This window comes from Ranitomeya imitator, chromosome 2, assembly GCF_032444005.1.
Source record: "Ranitomeya imitator isolate aRanImi1 chromosome 2, aRanImi1.pri, whole genome shotgun sequence".
Taxonomy (NCBI): domain Eukaryota; kingdom Metazoa; phylum Chordata; class Amphibia; order Anura; family Dendrobatidae; genus Ranitomeya; species Ranitomeya imitator.
The window spans coordinates 169,537,320-169,555,648 of NC_091283.1; the positions used below are offsets into that span (position 1 = coordinate 169,537,320).

At 49.9% G+C, this 18,329-nt stretch overlaps 1 protein-coding gene across 2 annotated transcripts; it reads left to right on the top strand.

Moving 5' to 3' along the window:
• The first annotated feature begins 1,411 nt into the window (after positions 1–1,411).
• On the top strand, positions 1,412–17,670 carry TAFAZZIN (tafazzin, phospholipid-lysophospholipid transacylase). 2 transcript variants are annotated; one of them, XM_069747924.1, is made up of 11 exons: positions 1,412–1,519; positions 2,638–2,770; positions 4,016–4,144; positions 4,342–4,387; positions 4,467–4,552; positions 11,370–11,450; positions 11,603–11,644; positions 11,726–11,788; positions 12,376–12,428; positions 12,695–12,772; positions 17,050–17,670. In XM_069747924.1, the coding sequence occupies exons 2-11, from the start codon at positions 2,662–2,664 to the stop codon at positions 17,149–17,151; spliced, it is 789 nt and encodes a 262-aa protein (XP_069604025.1). In that variant the 5' UTR covers positions 1,412–1,519; positions 2,638–2,661; the 3' UTR covers positions 17,152–17,670. The 2 variants fall into 2 exon arrangements, with proteins under 2 accessions (XP_069604025.1, XP_069604026.1); XM_069747925.1 differs by having other exon boundaries at positions 1,480–1,734.
• The last annotated feature ends 659 nt before the right edge of the window (positions 17,671–18,329 follow it).

Sequence of the window (18,329 nt, forward strand, 5' to 3'; positions counted from 1 at the left end):
GGGCACCGCGCGCTGTGTATGCACCGTCTGGGCACCGCGTGCCGTGTATGGACCGACTGGGCACAGCGGGCCGTGTATGGACCGTCTGGGCACCGCGGGCCGTGTATGGACCGTCTGGGCACCGCGCGCTGTGTATGGACCGACTGGGCACCGCGCGCCGTGTATGGACCGTCTGGGCACCGCGCGCCGTGTATGGACCGACTGGGCACCGCGGGCCGTGTATGGACCGTCTGGGCACCGCGGGCCGTGTATGGACCGACTGGGCAACGCGGGCCGTGTATGGACCGACTGGGCACAGCGGGCCGTGTATGGACCGTCTGGGCACCGCGGGCCGTGTATGGACCGTCTGGGCACCGCGGGCCGTGTATGGACCATCTGGGCACCGCGCGCCGTGTATGGACCGACTGGGCACCGCGCGCCGTGTATGGACCGTCTGGGCACCGCGCGCCGTGTATGGACCGACTGGGCACCGCGGGCCGTGTATGGACCGTCTGGGCACCGCGGGCCGTGTATGGACCGACTGGGCACAGCGGGCTGTGTATGGACCGTCTGGGCACCGCGGGCTGTGTATGGACCGACTGGGCACAGCGGGCTGTGTATGGACCGTCTGGGCACCGCGCGCTGTGTATGGACCGTCTGGGCACCGCGCGCTGTGTATGGACCGTCTGGGCACCGCGGGCCGTGTATGGACCGACTGGGCACAGCGGGCTGTGTATGGACCGTCTGGGCACCGCGGGCTGTGTATGGACCGTCTGGGCACCGCGGGCTGTGTATGGACCGACTGGGCACAGCGGGCTGTGTATGGACCGTCTGGGCACCGCGCGCTGTGTATGGACCGTCTGGGCACCGCGCGCTGTGTATGGACCGTCTGGGCACCGCGGGCCGTGTATGGACCGACTGGGCACAGCGGGCTGTGTATGGACCGTGAACACATTCGTCTGAACGTGGCCTAAGGCTCCAAGTTGTGGCAGAAGCGCACTTATGCTGTGCACATAGATGACAGACATTACTCGCGCTCTGCGCCTCGTATAGCAGCACATAATACACAATATGTCGCCCCATTGGGGTTTCTTGCTCATCAGCTCCAGGGGCAGCAGATCTCTGGTGCCCGCAATGACCGGCAGTCCTATGGATAGTTGTGAGTATACAGAGGACACATACATGGCCGCCCACCCATGTACACACTTGCCATAGGGGGGCTGTGGCGTCAGGAACCCCAATAACTGCGTCTATGAAAGGACCCCTCTTCTGCTCCACAGATGCTCTTCTGCTCGCTTTCCTACGATGTTATCATACATGCCCCCATAGCATTAATGGTACATTGCAGCAACCCCTCAGCTGTGCTTCCAGCATGTAACCGTACAGTGCTCCCAATCACTGACAGCAAGCAGGGGTACTGCCGCAGCCTTACCAGGAGGCCGCCATGCTGGGGCTCCCTCTAGTGAGCAGTGACGAGGCTGCAGGCAGACACAAGAAACTAGTGCACGACTCGTGTGAATGAAGCCCCCCGTCCGCGCAGGTGAGTGGGCTCCCAGCCAAGATGGCGGCCCCCAGGACGTGCACACCCCGGACCCCCGCACTGCCCAGCCCCGGCCTTGTCACCGCACGGGGGAAAGCCGGAGGTCAGCTCCCGAGAGTGGCAGGTCGGACTAGGCCGAAGCCTCGGACTTTCCTAAGGAGCCTCCCCGGAGATGATGGAGGGCAGGCGGGGGAGCTGCAGTGAGCCGGTGCTCGGTAATGAAGGACAGATGTGGGCACGTAGTGAGTGCACAGCCCGTGTGCTGGGCCGCGCCGCCCTGCGCCGCCGCGGTGTACACAGCACTAGCGATCATGTCCCATCCGGGCACAGATGGGAGCCATATTTAAAGGGGAATGTCACCTCTGGGGATAGGGGTTTTTTGTTTGTTACTTAAATGCATTTATTTGGGGCTGTAGATAATTTTAGCAGTTGGGTTTAAATAAACAGTTTGCACCGTTTTGTTCTATAGCCTCGTGTCATCCATTGTTTGCTACAGAATGGGCTAACTGAGGTCCCGGCAGTGAGCTCGCTATGGCGTCCTGACGGGAGTTTGTACCTGTCTTTATCTCAGCTGACTGATGACCTCAGACAACATGAAAGCACGAAAAAGCCAAGCGGAGCCAAATGCTTCATGAAACAGAATTGCAAAAATGATTCACAGCCCCAAGGTCATGCATTTAAGAAAAAACCAATGCAATACATAATAACACTGCAGCCTCCTATGGAGCGCGGCCCCTTGTTGGGCTTCACAGCACTGGCCGCTCAGAAGACTGGGTAGCCGTGTACCTGACTTGGTGGCCATTTTGATAATCCGGTGTACTGTAGGGCAGGGGTGTCAAACTGCATTCCTCGAGGGCTGCACACAGGTCATGTTTTCAGGATTTCCTTGTACTGCACAGGTGATAATTTAATCACCTACACAAATGGTGATTAAATTATCACCTGTACAGTACAAGGAAATCCTGAAAACATGACCTGTTTGCAGCCCTCGAGGAATGCAGTTTGACACCCCTGCTGTAGAGGTTGACGGTGATTTAATCTCTGTATTCCGGATTATCGGACCTTTGTGCAGCCGTCCGTGTCTCTCTAACGTCTTCTCTCTGGTGTCGCTGTCACAGATCTCTGCTGACGTATGGTGAAGGATGCCGCTGGCGGTGAGCTGGCCGTTCCCTGCCAAGTCACACATTTACCGGCACATGGCCAGCACGGTGATCACTGGACTGGTGGGCTCTTACAGCTGGTTATGGACCAGTAAGTAGTTGGCTTTCTCATAGCTGTTGTGACTACAACTCCTAGCATGTCTGTTGTAATACAAGGTTACATAAAGTCTATGAGAGTAGCTCTGGGCAGCGGAGAAGACCCCTTATGGGGCCCATAGTCTGTAAACGGAGGGCATATTATTGACATCATCAGTTTATGGTTGGCAGGAGGTCCGACCTCCAGGACCACCATCATTCCGGCTAGAAAAAGAGACCATAGAGCTTATTGAGCACTGTGTCCCCTCTCGGGCACCCCAATAGGATATTGAGGGGCCAATAGTGCTGATTCATTCCCTTTACATTGCAGTGGATCCTGCAGTCTCTGGATCGGCGGTTGGATCCCCCCAGTTGTAAAGTGATTGCGTCTCCAATCCTTTATGAGGTTGGAATACTTCTCCACTCCCTGCTGTCAATCACGCATGATGGCTGCCATCTTGGTACTCCCATGAAGTCGAGCCCGGCTCTACAGATTGTGATTAGTGATGAGCGAATATACTCGTTGCTCGAGTGACCTCCGAGTATTTTTTTAGTGCTCGGAGATTTAGTTTCCATCACCACAGCTGAATGATTTACATCTATTAGCCAGCATAAGTACATGTGGGGGTTCCCTAGCAACCAGGCAACCCCCACATGTACTTATACTGGCTAACTGAAAAAGTAAAAAAAAAAGTGAAAAAAGTAATAAAAAAGTATGAATCACTACTTTTCACAATCTGAAAATAAAGAAATTAAAAATAAACCTGTTTGGCATCATTGTATCCATATAAGTCTGATCTACAGATCAATAATAAAATGATAAAATCGACACATCAGAATTGCTGGTTTTTGTGGTTGCCACAGATGCTCCAAAAATGCACTAAAAAGTCATATATACCCAAAAAATGGTGGCACGGAACTGAAAATTGTCTATGACAGGTTAATAAGGGATTGGCCTGATTCTATCATTGTTAAGACATGCTGAGAGTTGTAGTGTCAAGGCATTAGGAGGGTATTGATGCAGAGGCAGCCATGCCTGGGCTACACTGGGCATCCAGTGGTCTGGAAATACTGCTAATCTGGCGCATCGCAAAGATGATCCCATACTGGATTAATGGTGAAGTGATGCAGTCCGGCAGCGGGTGATGTAACGGTTTAGGCCCAGTGTCTGTATAATTCCAATAGTCTGGAATTTCTGATAATCCGACCCCTGATTGTAAGTGATAAGTGTAATGACTGCAGCTGTCTCTCGTCATCACAGAGTACATGAACAGTCTGCGGGTGCACAACGAAGAAGTGTTATATGAGCTGATCGAGAAGCGGCAGCCGGACACCCCGCTCATCACTATCTCTAACCACCAGTCCTGTATGGACGACCCTCACCTGTGGGGTAAGTCTCCCTCCTCATAGGGCTCATCCTGCACTCGACCCCAGTGAGAGAGGGACTCGTGTCATGCTGGAGACCCCATTACTGAATGTAGTGGTCCTGGCCCTGTGGCTTTCTTTTGTTGAAATGCTACAACTTCTAGCAATCACTGACAAATGCCCTGAAGAGAAGCTAACAAAATATTCTCTTCTGTATTCCAGGTATTCTAAAGTTCAGGCACCTGTGGAACCTGAGCACGATGCGGTGGTGAGTGTCCTCCCCGGTACCCACAGAGGCATCCGTGTATATCAGCGCCACTTACTGCCATGTCTGTGCCTTCCCTTAGGACCCCCACTGCTGCGGATATCTGTTTTACAAAAGAGGTCCACTCCTGGTTCTTCAGTATGGGCAAGTGTGTGCCAGTGTGCCGAGGTCAGTGCGTGTGGCCGTCATATATATTATATTACACTATATGGAGAAAAGTATGTGCCCCCTCCACAGCCATCCACAGGAGCGTTATCTGACCTCCAGCTAAATCCACAGACATAATATGGAGTCGCCCTCTGCAGATATAATGGCTCCCGCTTTTCTGGGAAGGATTTCTACAAGATTTTGGAGGAGTGTGCGGGAATTTTTGCCCCTTCATCCAGAAGAGCATTTGTGGGCTCAGACCCTGATGTTGGGGGAGGCCGGGGTCACAATCTCCATGATAGGTTGAGGATCGAGCTCTGTGCTTTACGGTTATGTTTTTTTCACCAAACTCCCCCCTCCATGTCTGTGTGGCCTTTGTGCACAGTCATGGGGAACAGAAAAGGGTCTTCCCCAAGCTTTCTCCCCAAGCTGGAGTCTACCATTATCCACAGTGTCTTGTGCTGAAGAATTAAGATTTCCCTTCCCTAGAACTAAGGGGCTGAGGCTGCCCCCGATAACAATCCCATAGTGTTATCCTCCTCCACCATCTGTATAGTGGGTTCAGAGCAGTCAGGGGGTAACGTTCTCCTGGAATCACCAAACCCAGACTCCTCCATCAGACGCCGGATAGAGAAGTGTGATCCGTCACTGCACAGAACACATCTCCTCCAGAGTCCAGTGGTGGCGGCTTTACACCACTCCATCTGACGCTTAGCATTGTGCTTGGTGATGTACGGCTGCATGAAGCTTCCGGCAGGGCCGCAGTGTTTGTGCTGCTGTAGCTCCCAGAGGAGGTCTGGACTCTGTACACTGTGTTCCAAATTATGCAGATAATATTTTTCTTGGATTTTCCTAAATGGTCGGTGCAAATGACAGTCAGTCTAATATAAGTCATCACCTGTTAGATTATACATCGAATTTTATTGAAGAAATCTCCCAATGATAACAGTATAATCTCCAAAATGAATAAAAACTCAAAATGCACTGTTCCAAATTATTAGGCACAGTAGAATTTCTAAACATTTGATATAAAGAACTGAGAATGCTCATTTGTGGAATTTGCAGCATTAGGAGGTCACATTCACTGAACAAAAAAGCTATTTAACTCGAAAACCTCCCAACAGGCCAAGTTACATGTTAACATAGGACCCTTCTTTGATATCACCTTCACAATTCTTGCATCCATTGAACTTGTGAGTTTTTGGAGAGTTTCTGCTTGTACGTCTTTGCATGGAGTCAGAATAGCCTCTCAGAGCCGCTGTTTTGATGTGAACTGCCTCCCACCCTCATAGATCTTGTGCTGGATGATACTCCAAAGATTCTCTATAGGGTTGAGGTCAGGGGAAGATGGTGGCCGCACCATGAGTTTATCTCCTTTTATGCCCATAGCAGCCAATGACTCAGAGGTATTATTTGCAGCACGAGATGGGGCATTGTCATGCATGAAGATGATTTTGCTCCTGAAGGCACGTTTCTGCTTTTAGACCATGGAAGAAAGTTGTCAGTCAGGAACTTTATATACTTTACAGAGGTCATTTTCACATCTTCAGGAACCTTAAGGCCATGTGCACACGTACAGTATTTTTCATGTTTTTTTCGCCTTTTTTCGCTATAAAAACGCGAAAAAAATGCTTCCATATGCCTCCTATTATTTACAATGTATTCCGCCTTTCTTGTGCAAATGTTGCATTTTTTTCCGCGAAAAAATCGCATCGCGGAAAAAAAAGCAACATGTTCATTAAATTTGCGGAATTGCGGTGACTCCGCACACCTAGGAGTGCATTGATCTGCTTACTTTCCGCATGGGTCTGTGCACATCATGCGGGAAGTAAGCGGATCATGTGCGGTTGGTACCCAGGGTGGAGGAGAGGAGACTTTCCTCCACGGACTGGGCACCATATAATTGGTAAAAAAAAAGAATTAAAATAAAAAACAGTGATATACTCACCTTCGATGTCTTCCTGCCTGTCAGCGGTGCACGCTGCCGCTTCCGTTCCTATAGATGCTCTGTGTGAAGGACCTGCGATGACGTCGCGGTCTTGTGATTGGTCGCGCGACCGCGACATCATCGAAGGTCCTGCACACACACACCATCCATAGGAACGGACGCCGCTGAGGAGATCGGCTGTCTGCAGGTAAGTATAACCATTTTTTTTATTTTATTTTATTATTTTTAAGCATTCTATCCTTTACTATTGATGCTGCATAGGCAGCATCAATAGTAAAAAGTTGGTCACACTTGAAACACTATGTTTGACAAGTGTGACCAACCTGTCAGTCAGTTTTCCAAGCGATGCTACAGATCGCTTGGAAAACTTTAGCATTCTGCAAGCTAATTACGCTTGCAAAATGCTAAGAAAACCGGGAAAAAAACAACAACAAAAAAATGCGGATTTCTTGCAGAAAATTTCCGGTTTTCTTCAGGAAATTTCTGCAAGAAATTCTGACATGTGCACATACCCTAAAGGGCCCTACCAGCTGTTTCCACATGATTCCGGCCCAAAAGATGATTTCTCCACCTCCCTGCTGACGTCGCAGCCTTGTTGGGACATGGTGGCCATCCACCAAGCATCCACTACTCCATCCATCTGGACCATCCAGGGTTGCTCGACACTCATCAGTAAACAAGACTGTTTGAAAACTAGTTTTCATGTATGTCTGGGCCCACTGCAATCGTTCCTGCTTGTGAACACTGTTTAGGGGTGGCCGAATAGTAGGTTTATGCACCACAGCAAGCCTTTGAAGGATCCTACACCTTGAGGTTCGAGGGACTCCAGAGGCACCAGCAGCTTCAAATATCTGTTTGCTGGTTTGTAATGGCATTTTGGCAGCACCTCTCTTAATCCAATGAATTTGTCTGGCAGAAACCTTCCTCATTATGCCTTTATCTGCATGAACTCTGTCTGTGCTCTGTTTCAGTCACAAATCTCTTCACAGTATGATGATCACAAAGTTTTTGTGAAATATCTAATGTTTTCATACCTTGTCCAAGTCATTGCACTATTTAACGCTTTTCAGCAGCAGAGATCCTTTTTATTTCTCATATTGCTTGAAACCTTTGGCCTGCTTAATAATGTGGAACATCATTTTTAAGTACGGTAGTTTTCCTTTAATTAGAATCACCTGGAAAACTAATTATCACATGTGTTTAAGATTGATTTCAGTTATCTATTGAGCCTTGAGACACAATACCATCCATGAGTTTATTTGAAAAACAAAACAATTAAATATTTATGACACTTAAATCCAATTTTCTTAATAATTTGGAACACAGTGTAGTTATGGAGTCAGCAGAGAGTTGGTGACTTTTCTGCCCTCTGCTCCTCAGCACTCGGACCCCGCACTGTAACATTACAGGGTCTCCACTTTGTGGCTGAGTTGCTGCGGTTCCTTCCACTTCTCAATAATATCACTCACAGGTGATGGGGGAAGATTTAGGAGGAAATAAATGTAATGAACGGACTTGTTACCCCGGTGGCTCCTATTACAGATCTGCCCTGGTATCAGTGAGCTCTGACCCTCTAGTTCTGTCACAGTAGTAAAGGCAGGTGACATGGTGAGTGGTCGAATGTTATACACTGGGGTGATGGGACTGAATGAGAAACTCAAATTCAGTGATTAAGACATGCATCCAGTAATCTTCTCTGTACAGTGCGTGCATTTATGCTTGATGTCTCTGAATAGGACTGGTGTGAAGTGCAGTGTGCATGTACTCGCCTGGCATACAAATGGTGTTGGGAAACCTAGAGTTCTGAGAAGTATTCAGTGCACCTATTTTGGTATATTTTATAGCCTCTAGATGAACTCAATAATGTTCCTATTCACTGACAACAAGCAGGGATCTTGAATGGAAATGGGAAAAAATAAAGTATGTAGAATTTTTTTAGCGCACACACATATTATAGGGTTATTTTTTTCTTTAAAGAGAGCCTGTTACCAGAAAAAAACACTATTATCCTGCAGATATGGGGTTAATCTGCAGGTTTATAGTGTTATTAAACTGCCCGGTGCCTGCACTTAGCCGAATGCTGCAGGGAGAAAATTTACTTTATTCTCCCCGGCAGCGTTCTGGTTTTGCGCCAGCACAGGTTCAGTCACCGCTCTGAGTATACAGAGCAGCGGCTGTAATCGTGCTCTCAGCATTGGGGCCGCCTCTCAGTCAGGACTGGGGAAGCGGATTCAGTCACTGCGTCGGCGCTGGTTCAGTCATTGCTCTGAGTATACAGAGCGGCATCTGTAATCGCGCTCCCAACATTGGGGCCGGCTGTCAGTCAGGATCGGGGGAGCAGATTCAGTCACTGCACCGGCGCTGGATCAGTCACCACTCTGAGTATACAGAGCGGCATCTGTAATCGCACTCCCAGCATTGGGGCCGGCTGTCAGTCAGGATCGGCGGAGCTGGTTCAGTCATTGCTCTGAGTATACAGAGCGACATCTGTAATCGCGCTCCCAGCATTGGGGACGGCTGTCAGTCAGGATCGGGGGAGCAGATTCAGTCACTGCGCCGGTGCTAGTTCAGTCATTGCTCTGAGTATACAGAGCGGCAGCTGTAATCGCGCTCCCAGCATTGGGGTCGGCTGTCAGCCAGGATCGGGGCAGCAGATTCAGTCACTGCATCGGCGCTGGTTCAGTCATCAAACTGAGTATACAGAGCGGCAGCTGTAATCGCGCTCCCGGCATTGGGGCTGGATATCAGTCAGGATCGGGGGAGCGGATTCAGTCACTGCGCTGGTGCTAGTTCAGTCATTGCTCTGAGTATACAGAGCAGCATCTGTAATTGCGCTCCCAGCATTGGGGACGGCTGTCAGTCAGGATCGGGGGAGCGGATTCAGTCACTGCACCGGCGCTGGTTCAGTCACCGCTCTGAGTATACAGAGCGGCAGCTGTAATCGCGCTCCCGGCATTAGGGCCGGCTGTCAGTCAGGACCTGGGGAGCAGATTCAGTCCTTGCAACGGCGCTGGTTCAGTCACCACAATGAGTATACAGAGCGGCAGCTGTAATCGCGCTCCTAGCATTGGGGCCGGATGTCAATCAGAATCGGGGGAGTGGATTCAGTCACTGCACCGGCACTGGTTCAGTCAATGCACTGAGTATACAGAGCGGCAGCTGTAATCGCGCTCCCGGTATTGGGGCCGGCTGTCAGTCAGGATCGGCGGAGCAGATTCAGTCACTGTGCTGGTGCTGGTTCAGTCATCAATCTGAGTATACAAAGCAGCATCTGTAATCGCGCTCCTAGCATTGGGGCCGGCTGTCAGTCAGGATCGAGGGAGTGGATTCAGTCACTGTGCCGGTGCTGGTTCAGTCATCAATCTGAGTATACAAAGCAGCATCTGTAATCGCACTCCCAGCATTAGGGCCGGCTGTCAGTCAGGATCAGGGGAGTGGATTCAGTCACTGCATCGGCGTTGGTTCAGTCATCAATCTGAGTATACAGAGCGGCAGCTGTAATCGCACTCCCAGCATTGGGAATGGCTGTCAGTCAGGACCTGGGGAGCAGATTCAGTCACTGCAACGGCGCTGGTTCAGTCACCACTTTGAGTATACAGAGCAGCATCTGTTATCGCGCTGGGACGGCTGTCAGTCAGGATCGGGGGAGCAGATTCAGTCACTGCATCGGCGCTGGTTCAGTCACCACTTTGAGTATACAGAGCGGCAGCGGAAATCGTGCTCCCAGCATTGGGACTGGCTGTCAGTCAGGATCGGTGGAGCAGATTCAGTCACTGCGCCAGTGCTGGTACAGTCATCAATTTGAGTATAGAAAGCAGCATCTGTAATCGCGCTCCTAGCATTGGGGACGGCTGTCAGTCAGGATCGAGGGAGTGGATTCAGTCACTGCGCCGATGCTGGTTCAGTTATCAATCTGAGTATACAGAGCGGCATCTGTAATCGCACTCCCAGCATTGGGAACGGCTGTCAGTCAGGACCTGGGGAGCAGATTCAGTCACTGCGTCGGTGCTGGTTCAGACATCAATCTGAGTATACATAGCGGCATCTGTAATCGCACTCCCAGCATTGGGGCCGGCTGTCAGTCAGGATCGGGGGAGTGGATTCAGTCACTGCATCGGCACTGGTTCAGTCATCAATCTGAGTATACTATACAGAGCGGCAGCTGTAATTGCGCTCCCAGCATTGGGGCCGGCTGTCAGTCAGGACCGGGGAGCAGATTCAGTCACTGCGCCGGCGCTGGTTCAGTCACCGCTCTGAGTATACAGAGCGGCAGCTGTAATCGTGCTCCCGGCATTGGGGCCGGCTGTCAGTCAGGATCGGGGGAGCAGATTCAGTCACTGCGCCGGTGCTGGTTCAGACATCAATCTGAGTATACATAGCGGCATCTGTAATCGCACTCCCAGCATTGGGGCCGGCTGTCAGTTAGGATCGGGGGAGTGGATTCAGTCACTGCATCGGCGCTGGTTCAGTCATCAATCTGAGTATACAGAGCGGCAGCTGTAATTGCACTCCTGGCATTGGGGCCGGCTGTCAGTCAGGACCGGGGAGCTGATTCAGTCATCGCTCTGAGTATACAGAGCAGCGGCTGTCAGTCAGTACTGGAGGCGCGGGTTTGGCCCTGTGCTGTATACGCAGAGCGATGACTGAAGTGTGAATGTGGCCAGGGGGAATAAATTTAATTTTCTCCCCGCATCGTTTGGCTAAGTGCAGACACAGGACAGCATAATAATGCTATTAACATGCAGATTAACCCCATATCTAGAGGTTAACAGCATTTTTTCTGGCAGGAGATTGCCTTTTAAGTCTGTAGACCTTTAATATGCAACCTTTGGCTATTTTACTGTTATAAGACTACAACCCCAACATCATCATTTGCATCTTGTCATGCAGGAGATGGAGTATATCAGAAAGGAATGGACTTTATTGTGGAGCGGCTGAACAATGGAGAATGGGTGCACGTGTTCCCTGAAGGTAATGACCCCCGATCCCATATACAAGGTATACCCCATCATCCAGATATGAACGGGCAGCAGCGTCTCTGCAGCTTCTGTCCATCTTCTCTGATCCTGGATTGCCAGCTTCGGCGGCTGCTGCATGTTCATAAAGTTTTGGTTTCCCCTTAGGAAAAGTTAACATGACACAAGATTTTATGAGGCTGAAGTGGGGTGAGTGCTGGAGACATAGTCCGAAATGGACTTGGGCTTGGTAGATATGGTGCATGTGGTCATCGCTGCTCATCTTTTTAGGTATCGGCCGATTAATATCAGAGTGCACCCTGAATCCCGTCATCCTTCCTCTCTGGCACGTCGGTAAGTACTGAACATTACTTTTTGGTATTGAATAACAGCATGGCCGCCGTCTCTGCCTGGTGCAGAGCATTTTTATCTCTTTATGGACTTATAGAAAGAAGACAGCAGCGGCCCCGCTCTTTTATAGCACCAAACATCACGTCAGCTGCACTGCAGACCATAACTGAGCCCAGTGTCTCTGCCGATGTAGATGGCACAAATGGCTCAGAGCTGATTAGCTGCTTTTCGACATGACGCCAGTCCTGCAGGCAATAACGGATTGGGGGGTGTTTACTACTAATAGTGCTTATACAGAAAAACTTTCCTGAAAGTAGACAACCCGTCTAAGGTGTTGACGGCGCTCCTATAATAGTTTTTTTGCAGGTTTTGTGCAGGAGGAGCTGGCGATTTCTGCTCTGGACTATAACACATGGAGCACTTTATTCCCTCATGCCTAACCCACCTAGAAGGGAGAATATATTATCTCCTGTATCCAGTCGTCATATTGTATATTTGTATATAACATTCAGGAAATACCGATTGAGAAGATAGAAAAAGGCATTATATATGTGTATACAAGGGTTGTAACGTTGCCACTTGTATCCCAGGAATGAACGATGTGCTCCCAAATGATCCGCCCTATGTGCCGCGATGGGGACAGGTAGGTGTTTATTGCGACTCCCTCTGATTTCAGATCATGTATTTGACCCATAGCAAGACTATTTCTCACTTCACCACCCCTCCATACAGGGGACACAGGACCCCCATTCTCACGAGCGATGGAGGGGAAGAACGATCTGACATTTATCCCCTATCCTGTCGTAGATTTTCTTGGTGACTTCCTAGGGCTCGGGGTCTGATAGTGACTGGAGCTATCGATTTTCCAGTGCACCATGTCACTGTCTCCATTTCTTCTTTTCCCTGCAGAAGATTACCGTGCTGGTTGGGAGCCCGTTCAGCGTTGCATCTGTGGTGGAGAAGTTAAGAGCTGAGTGCAGGACGCCTGTAAGATCCTTACGCTTTTCCTTGGCTTCATCAGAGGTCATCATGCTAGCCAGTGGATCGGGGACACTCGGCAGTCTCTGAGTAGCTGAGCCCATACCACTGATATCATGAGGCCAATAATATTAGCACCATCAAAGAAGAGCCGCATGGATCTAATGAATGGTCGGGTCTGCCTCCACTCCAATAAGGGGGTATTCCCATCTGTGACAAAACACTCTGGGATCGCCTTTGCTGGGGTCAAAGGACACGTGGTTTGTGCATTGAATCTGAGGCGTACAGCAGGTTTCTGAGCAGGCTGACCTCAGGTCAGATTTATTAACGTGAAAGCAACACAAAAAACAAAACCTAAAAATAAATCCTAGCCTGTCCGGCACTAACTAAACAAATACGTTGCTATCTCAACAACTGGGGGGCTTCTCCCACCCAGCTAACATCACACAGATCTTTGAGCAGAGCTCTTCACTCACGTTTGTCTCACACAGGCAGGCAATCTGTGTGCCCCAGGCAGACACTGGAAACACCCAGCTGGTCATCTTTTATTCCTGCAATCATTAACCCATTAGCACCCTGAAGATACTGAGTGGCCTAATTCACATAGGACAAACACCTGGGCGAGATATACCTGCCTCCATCTACCACACCAGCATGAGTCTTACATATCCCCCCCCCCCTTGCTCAGACCACTCCGGTCGAGCAAGAACACTTTTGAAACAGTGCACTCGGGATAGGGCATCGGCGTTCCCCATCTGCACCCCAGGTCGGTGCTCCACCGTAAAAGAGTAAGCCTGCAGGGCAAGGAACCACCTGGTTACCCGACAATTACGGTCCTTGTGGAGGTGCATCCACTTGAGAGGGGCATGGTCTGTGACCAGCCTAAACTTCCTACCAGCCAGGTAATACTTGAGGGAGTCGAGAGCCCATTTAATGGCTAGGCACTCTTTTTCAACCACCGCATACCTCTGCTCATGTACATTTAGTTTCCGACTGAGATAGAGGACCGGGTGTTCGACTCCATCCCTCACCTGGGAAAGTACAGCTCCGACACCAGTATCAGAGGCATCAGTTTGTACCACAAACTCGCTGCTGAAATCAGGAGTCACTAGTACGGGCTGAGAGCACAAAGCCCGTTTCAGGCTGTGGAAGGCCTCTTCAGCAGCTGAGGTCCATTTTACCATGACGGAACCCTTCCCCTTGGTAAGATCCGTCAAGGGAGTAGCCATGGCTGCAAAATTGGGTATGAACCGGCGATAATAGCCGGCAATCCCCAGGAAAGCCTGCACTTGTTTCTTGTTCACTGGTTGTGGCCAGCCCTGAATTGCCTGTATTTTGTCGATCTGGGGTTTAACCACTCCTCGGCCAATCACGTAGCCCAAGTATCGGGCTTCTTCAAGCCCGATGTGGCATTTCTTGGGGTTTGCCGTTAAACCTGCATCTCGCAGGTCATCAATCACCGCTTGTACCTTCTGGAGATGAGTTTCCCAGTCCATGCTGTAAATTACGATGTCATCCAGGTAGGCAGAAGCGTACTGTCTGTGAGGCCTCAAGACTCGATCCATCAATCTCTGGAACGTTGCGGGAGCTCCGTGAAGTCCAAACGGCATATAGACATACTGGAACAGACCTTCCGGTGTAGCAAATGCCGTCTTCTCTCTGGCCGCCTCGGCCAGAGGAATCTGCCAGTACCCCTTTGTTAAATCCAGGGTCGTAATGTATCGGGCTTTACCAAGCCGGTCAATCAACTCATCGACCCGGGGCATAGGGTACGCATCAAATTTAGAAACTGCATTCAGTTTCCTAAAGTCATTACAAAACCGGATGGAGCCATCCGGTTTAGGTATCAACACAATTGGACTGGACCAGGCGCTGTGTGACTCCTCAATGACTCCTAAATCCAACATTGCCATCACTTCCCGGGAGACGGCTTCACGGCGGGCTTCCGGAATCCGGTAGGGCTTCACATGAACAGTGACGCCAGGCTCTGTGACAATCTCATGTTTCACCAACTTAGTCCGGCCAGGTTTTTCGGAGAAAAACTGTCGGTTCTGTAACAAAAATTGCTTAACCTCAGATTTTTGTCGTTCTGAGAGAGTCTCAGCAACCTGCACCTCTGGTACAGTAGGTGAACAAACCGGACGGGGCAGATCCGCCATTAGGGCAGAGCGGTCTTTCCAGGATTTTATCAGATTCACATGATAAATCTGTTCCGGTTTTCTCTTACCCGGCTGGTACACTTTATAGTTCACTTCACCAACTCTTTCTCGGACCTCAAATGGGCCCTGCCATTTCGCCAGGAATTTACTATCCACCGTAGGGATTAGGACCAACACTCTATAGCCGGGTGCAAATGTACGGACCTTAGCGCCTCTATCATAACTTTGCCTCTGGGCTCCCTGGGCCTGTAACATATGGTCCCTAACAATGGGCATGACAGCGGCAATACGATCCTGCATTTGTGTTACATTGTCGATCACCGTTTTAAAGGGAGTGACTTGACCTTCCCAGGTTTCTTTTGCGACGTCCAGCAGTCCCCGGGGACGACGGGCGTACAACAGACGGATCAGACGGAACTGCCACCAGACTAGCTTTCACCAGAGTCACCACACTTCCAGAGTCTAGTAATGCCACAACATTTTTCCCATCAACAGATAATTCACACAGGTGTTTCACTGTATCATTTTGACCCGCATTCACACTCACTAGCTGTGTAACCAAAGACATGCGTTTTCTAGAGTCTATAACGTCGCACTGCATGGGTTCAGCGGTAACAGGACAGTTCGCAGAAACATGACCCTTCTCATGGCAGCGGAAACACCTAACAGGTCCCCTACTGAGATCACCGTCCAATACTCTTGGTCTCGGAGTGCGAGCAGTCCCGGACTCCTCCCCCACAGTTTTAAGCGATTTTCCTTCACCCGTGGACCCTGGAACAGTCTTACCGGTTCCACGAGGAGGAGGCACAGACCGGGGGTTGGCGGTGTCGTCGGGAAGTCCTTCTGCCACGGAATAACGCTCGACCAACTCCACAAGTTGATCCGCTGTCGTGGGATTTCCTTGGCTTACCCACCTTTTCAGCGCTGGGGGTAGTACTCTCAGGTACTTGTCCAGGACAACCCGCTGGATTATTTTGGGTATTGTCAGTACCTCGGGTTGCAGCCATTTCTTTGTCAAGTAGATCAGGTCGAACATCTGAGACCGCGCCGGTTTATCTTGCTGGTATGTCCACTGGTGTACCCTCTGTGCACGGACAGCCGTCGTCACACCCAGCCGGGCCAGGATCTCAGCTTTCAGCTTCTCAAAGTCCTGAGCGACCTCCGGGTCCAAATCATGGTAAGCTTTTTGGGCCTCGCCGGAGAGAAACGGGGCAATCAAATTGGCCCATCGTGCCTTCGGCCACTTCTCTCTCAACGCCGTCCGCTCAAACGTTGTCAGGTATGCCTCGACGTCATCTTCTGCAGTCACATGGATCCTTCTGGACTCTGCTTCCGGGTCAGCGTCTGGCATGCTCACCAGGCGCTGCGCCACCTGTTGGAGAAGTTGGCGGTCTGCAACCGTCATGTCCAGTAACTCCTTCAGCTGTGCGGCCATCAAGCGATTAGCTTCGTGCTGTGCGGCAGTGGCCTGCTGCTGTACGGCAGTGGACTGTACTAAGGCTTTCACCACGTCTTGCATGCTGTCGCCTGTGCCACGGTATGCCCGCGTTCTCCACCACAATGTGACAAAACACTCTGGGATCGCCTTTGCTGGGGTCAAAGGACACGTGGTTTGTGCATTGAATCTGAGGCGTACAGCAGGTTTCTGAGCAGGCTGACCTCAGGTCAGATTTATTAACGTGAAAGCAACACAAAAAACAAAACCTAAAAATAAATCCTAGCCTGTTCGGCACTAACTAAACAAATACGTTGCTATCTCAACAACTGGGGGGCTTCTCCCACCCAGCTAACATCACACAATTTCTTGAGCAGAGCTCTTCACTCACGTTTGTCCCACACAGGCAGGCAATCTGTGTGCCCCAGGCAGACACTGGAAACACCCAGCTGGTCATCTTTTATTCCTGCAATCATTAACCCATTAGCACCCTGAAGATACTGAGTGGCCTAATTCACATAGGACAAACACCTGGGCGAGATATACCTGCCTCCATCTACCACACCAGCATGAGTCTTACACATCTCGCAGAGTGATGGCGTAGCATTAGGACACATATCATCGCTTCATAATCCCATTGAATCCTCCCTTCTTCTGTAGCAGCTGCATTACTGTCCTGTAATTCTCTGTAGGTGGAGATGAGGAAAGCGATCACAGACTACATCCAGGAGGAGTTTCGCCAGCTGAAGTCTCAGGCCGAGAATCTGCACCAAAGTTTTAAAGAGCAGAGGTGACGAGAAGCCACCAAAGATGTGCCCCAGCGATCACGTCCACACACCAGATGCCTTCCTATAGGTTTTTTATCCATTGTGCCCCACCAGGTTCCTCCGTACATTAATTAACGTTGGCATTGATGCCATCTACTGCTGCTACATAACATGAAGTGATAACATTTACTCTGCGGGTCCAATTTTGTTTCCAGAAAAGCAGCACGGTGAGGAAATAGGATTATATAGTCCTATATCCATTGACCCAGGCTGGGACCCTGATGATTTTAAACATTTTTAAGCTGAAGTAAAAAAAAAAATCATGATTTCAGGTCTTTTGATTACGTCTCATGGAGTTGTGAGGTGGTCTGCACCCATTGCACTGCTCGTCCCATTCCTGGAGTCTTCCCTTGTTCGTGCAGCCTTTTAGTTATTGTAATGAAATGGATGATACTTGAGATGCAGGAATGCACACTGGCTACAAGACTGTTTTATACTCTTCATTTTTCTGTAGCTGTCTTTCCAAATAAAGATAAAAATTGTGTTGTTTTTTTTTTCATTTGTTTTGTGCTTCATTTTTCCATGAATTGGCGCTGAGCTGCAGTACCGAGAATGGCCACTACATAGTGTATGGAGTTACAACACCACAGCGCCGTACACTATCCAGTGGTTGTTCTTGGTACTGCACCTCTGCTCACATTGAAGTGAATGAGAGCTGAAGTGATGTGCAGAGTAGTGCCGCTGCAGTGTAGGGCGCTGTTGTGTTCTGACTCCATACACTCTTCTTAAAGCGAACAGCTGATCGCTGGAGAACCAGACACCCACCAATCTGATATTAATGACTTGTCCTTACTCATGGACAACCCCTTTTAAATTTCACAAAAATGTGGGTTTGGCATAAATGACTTTTATTAGAAGAGAGCAGAAATCCTACCACAGACGTGACGGTTGTGTGACTTCTACTGCTGGGTCATATTGAAGCGGCTCTTTGGATGGAGGTGGTAGCGCCCACATCTGGCATCACACACATTCTAATGGCAAACGTGGCATAATGTCAAGGTAGATGCATGATCAAAAATATCTGTAAGATGATAGCAGGTGTGTAGGATGCAGTGACAAACAGGAGACGGAGCAAGGGTTAACAGGTTCTTTATATAAAACGGTGGAATAAGCAGGGGGGGTAAAGGATATGAATTTGCGGATGG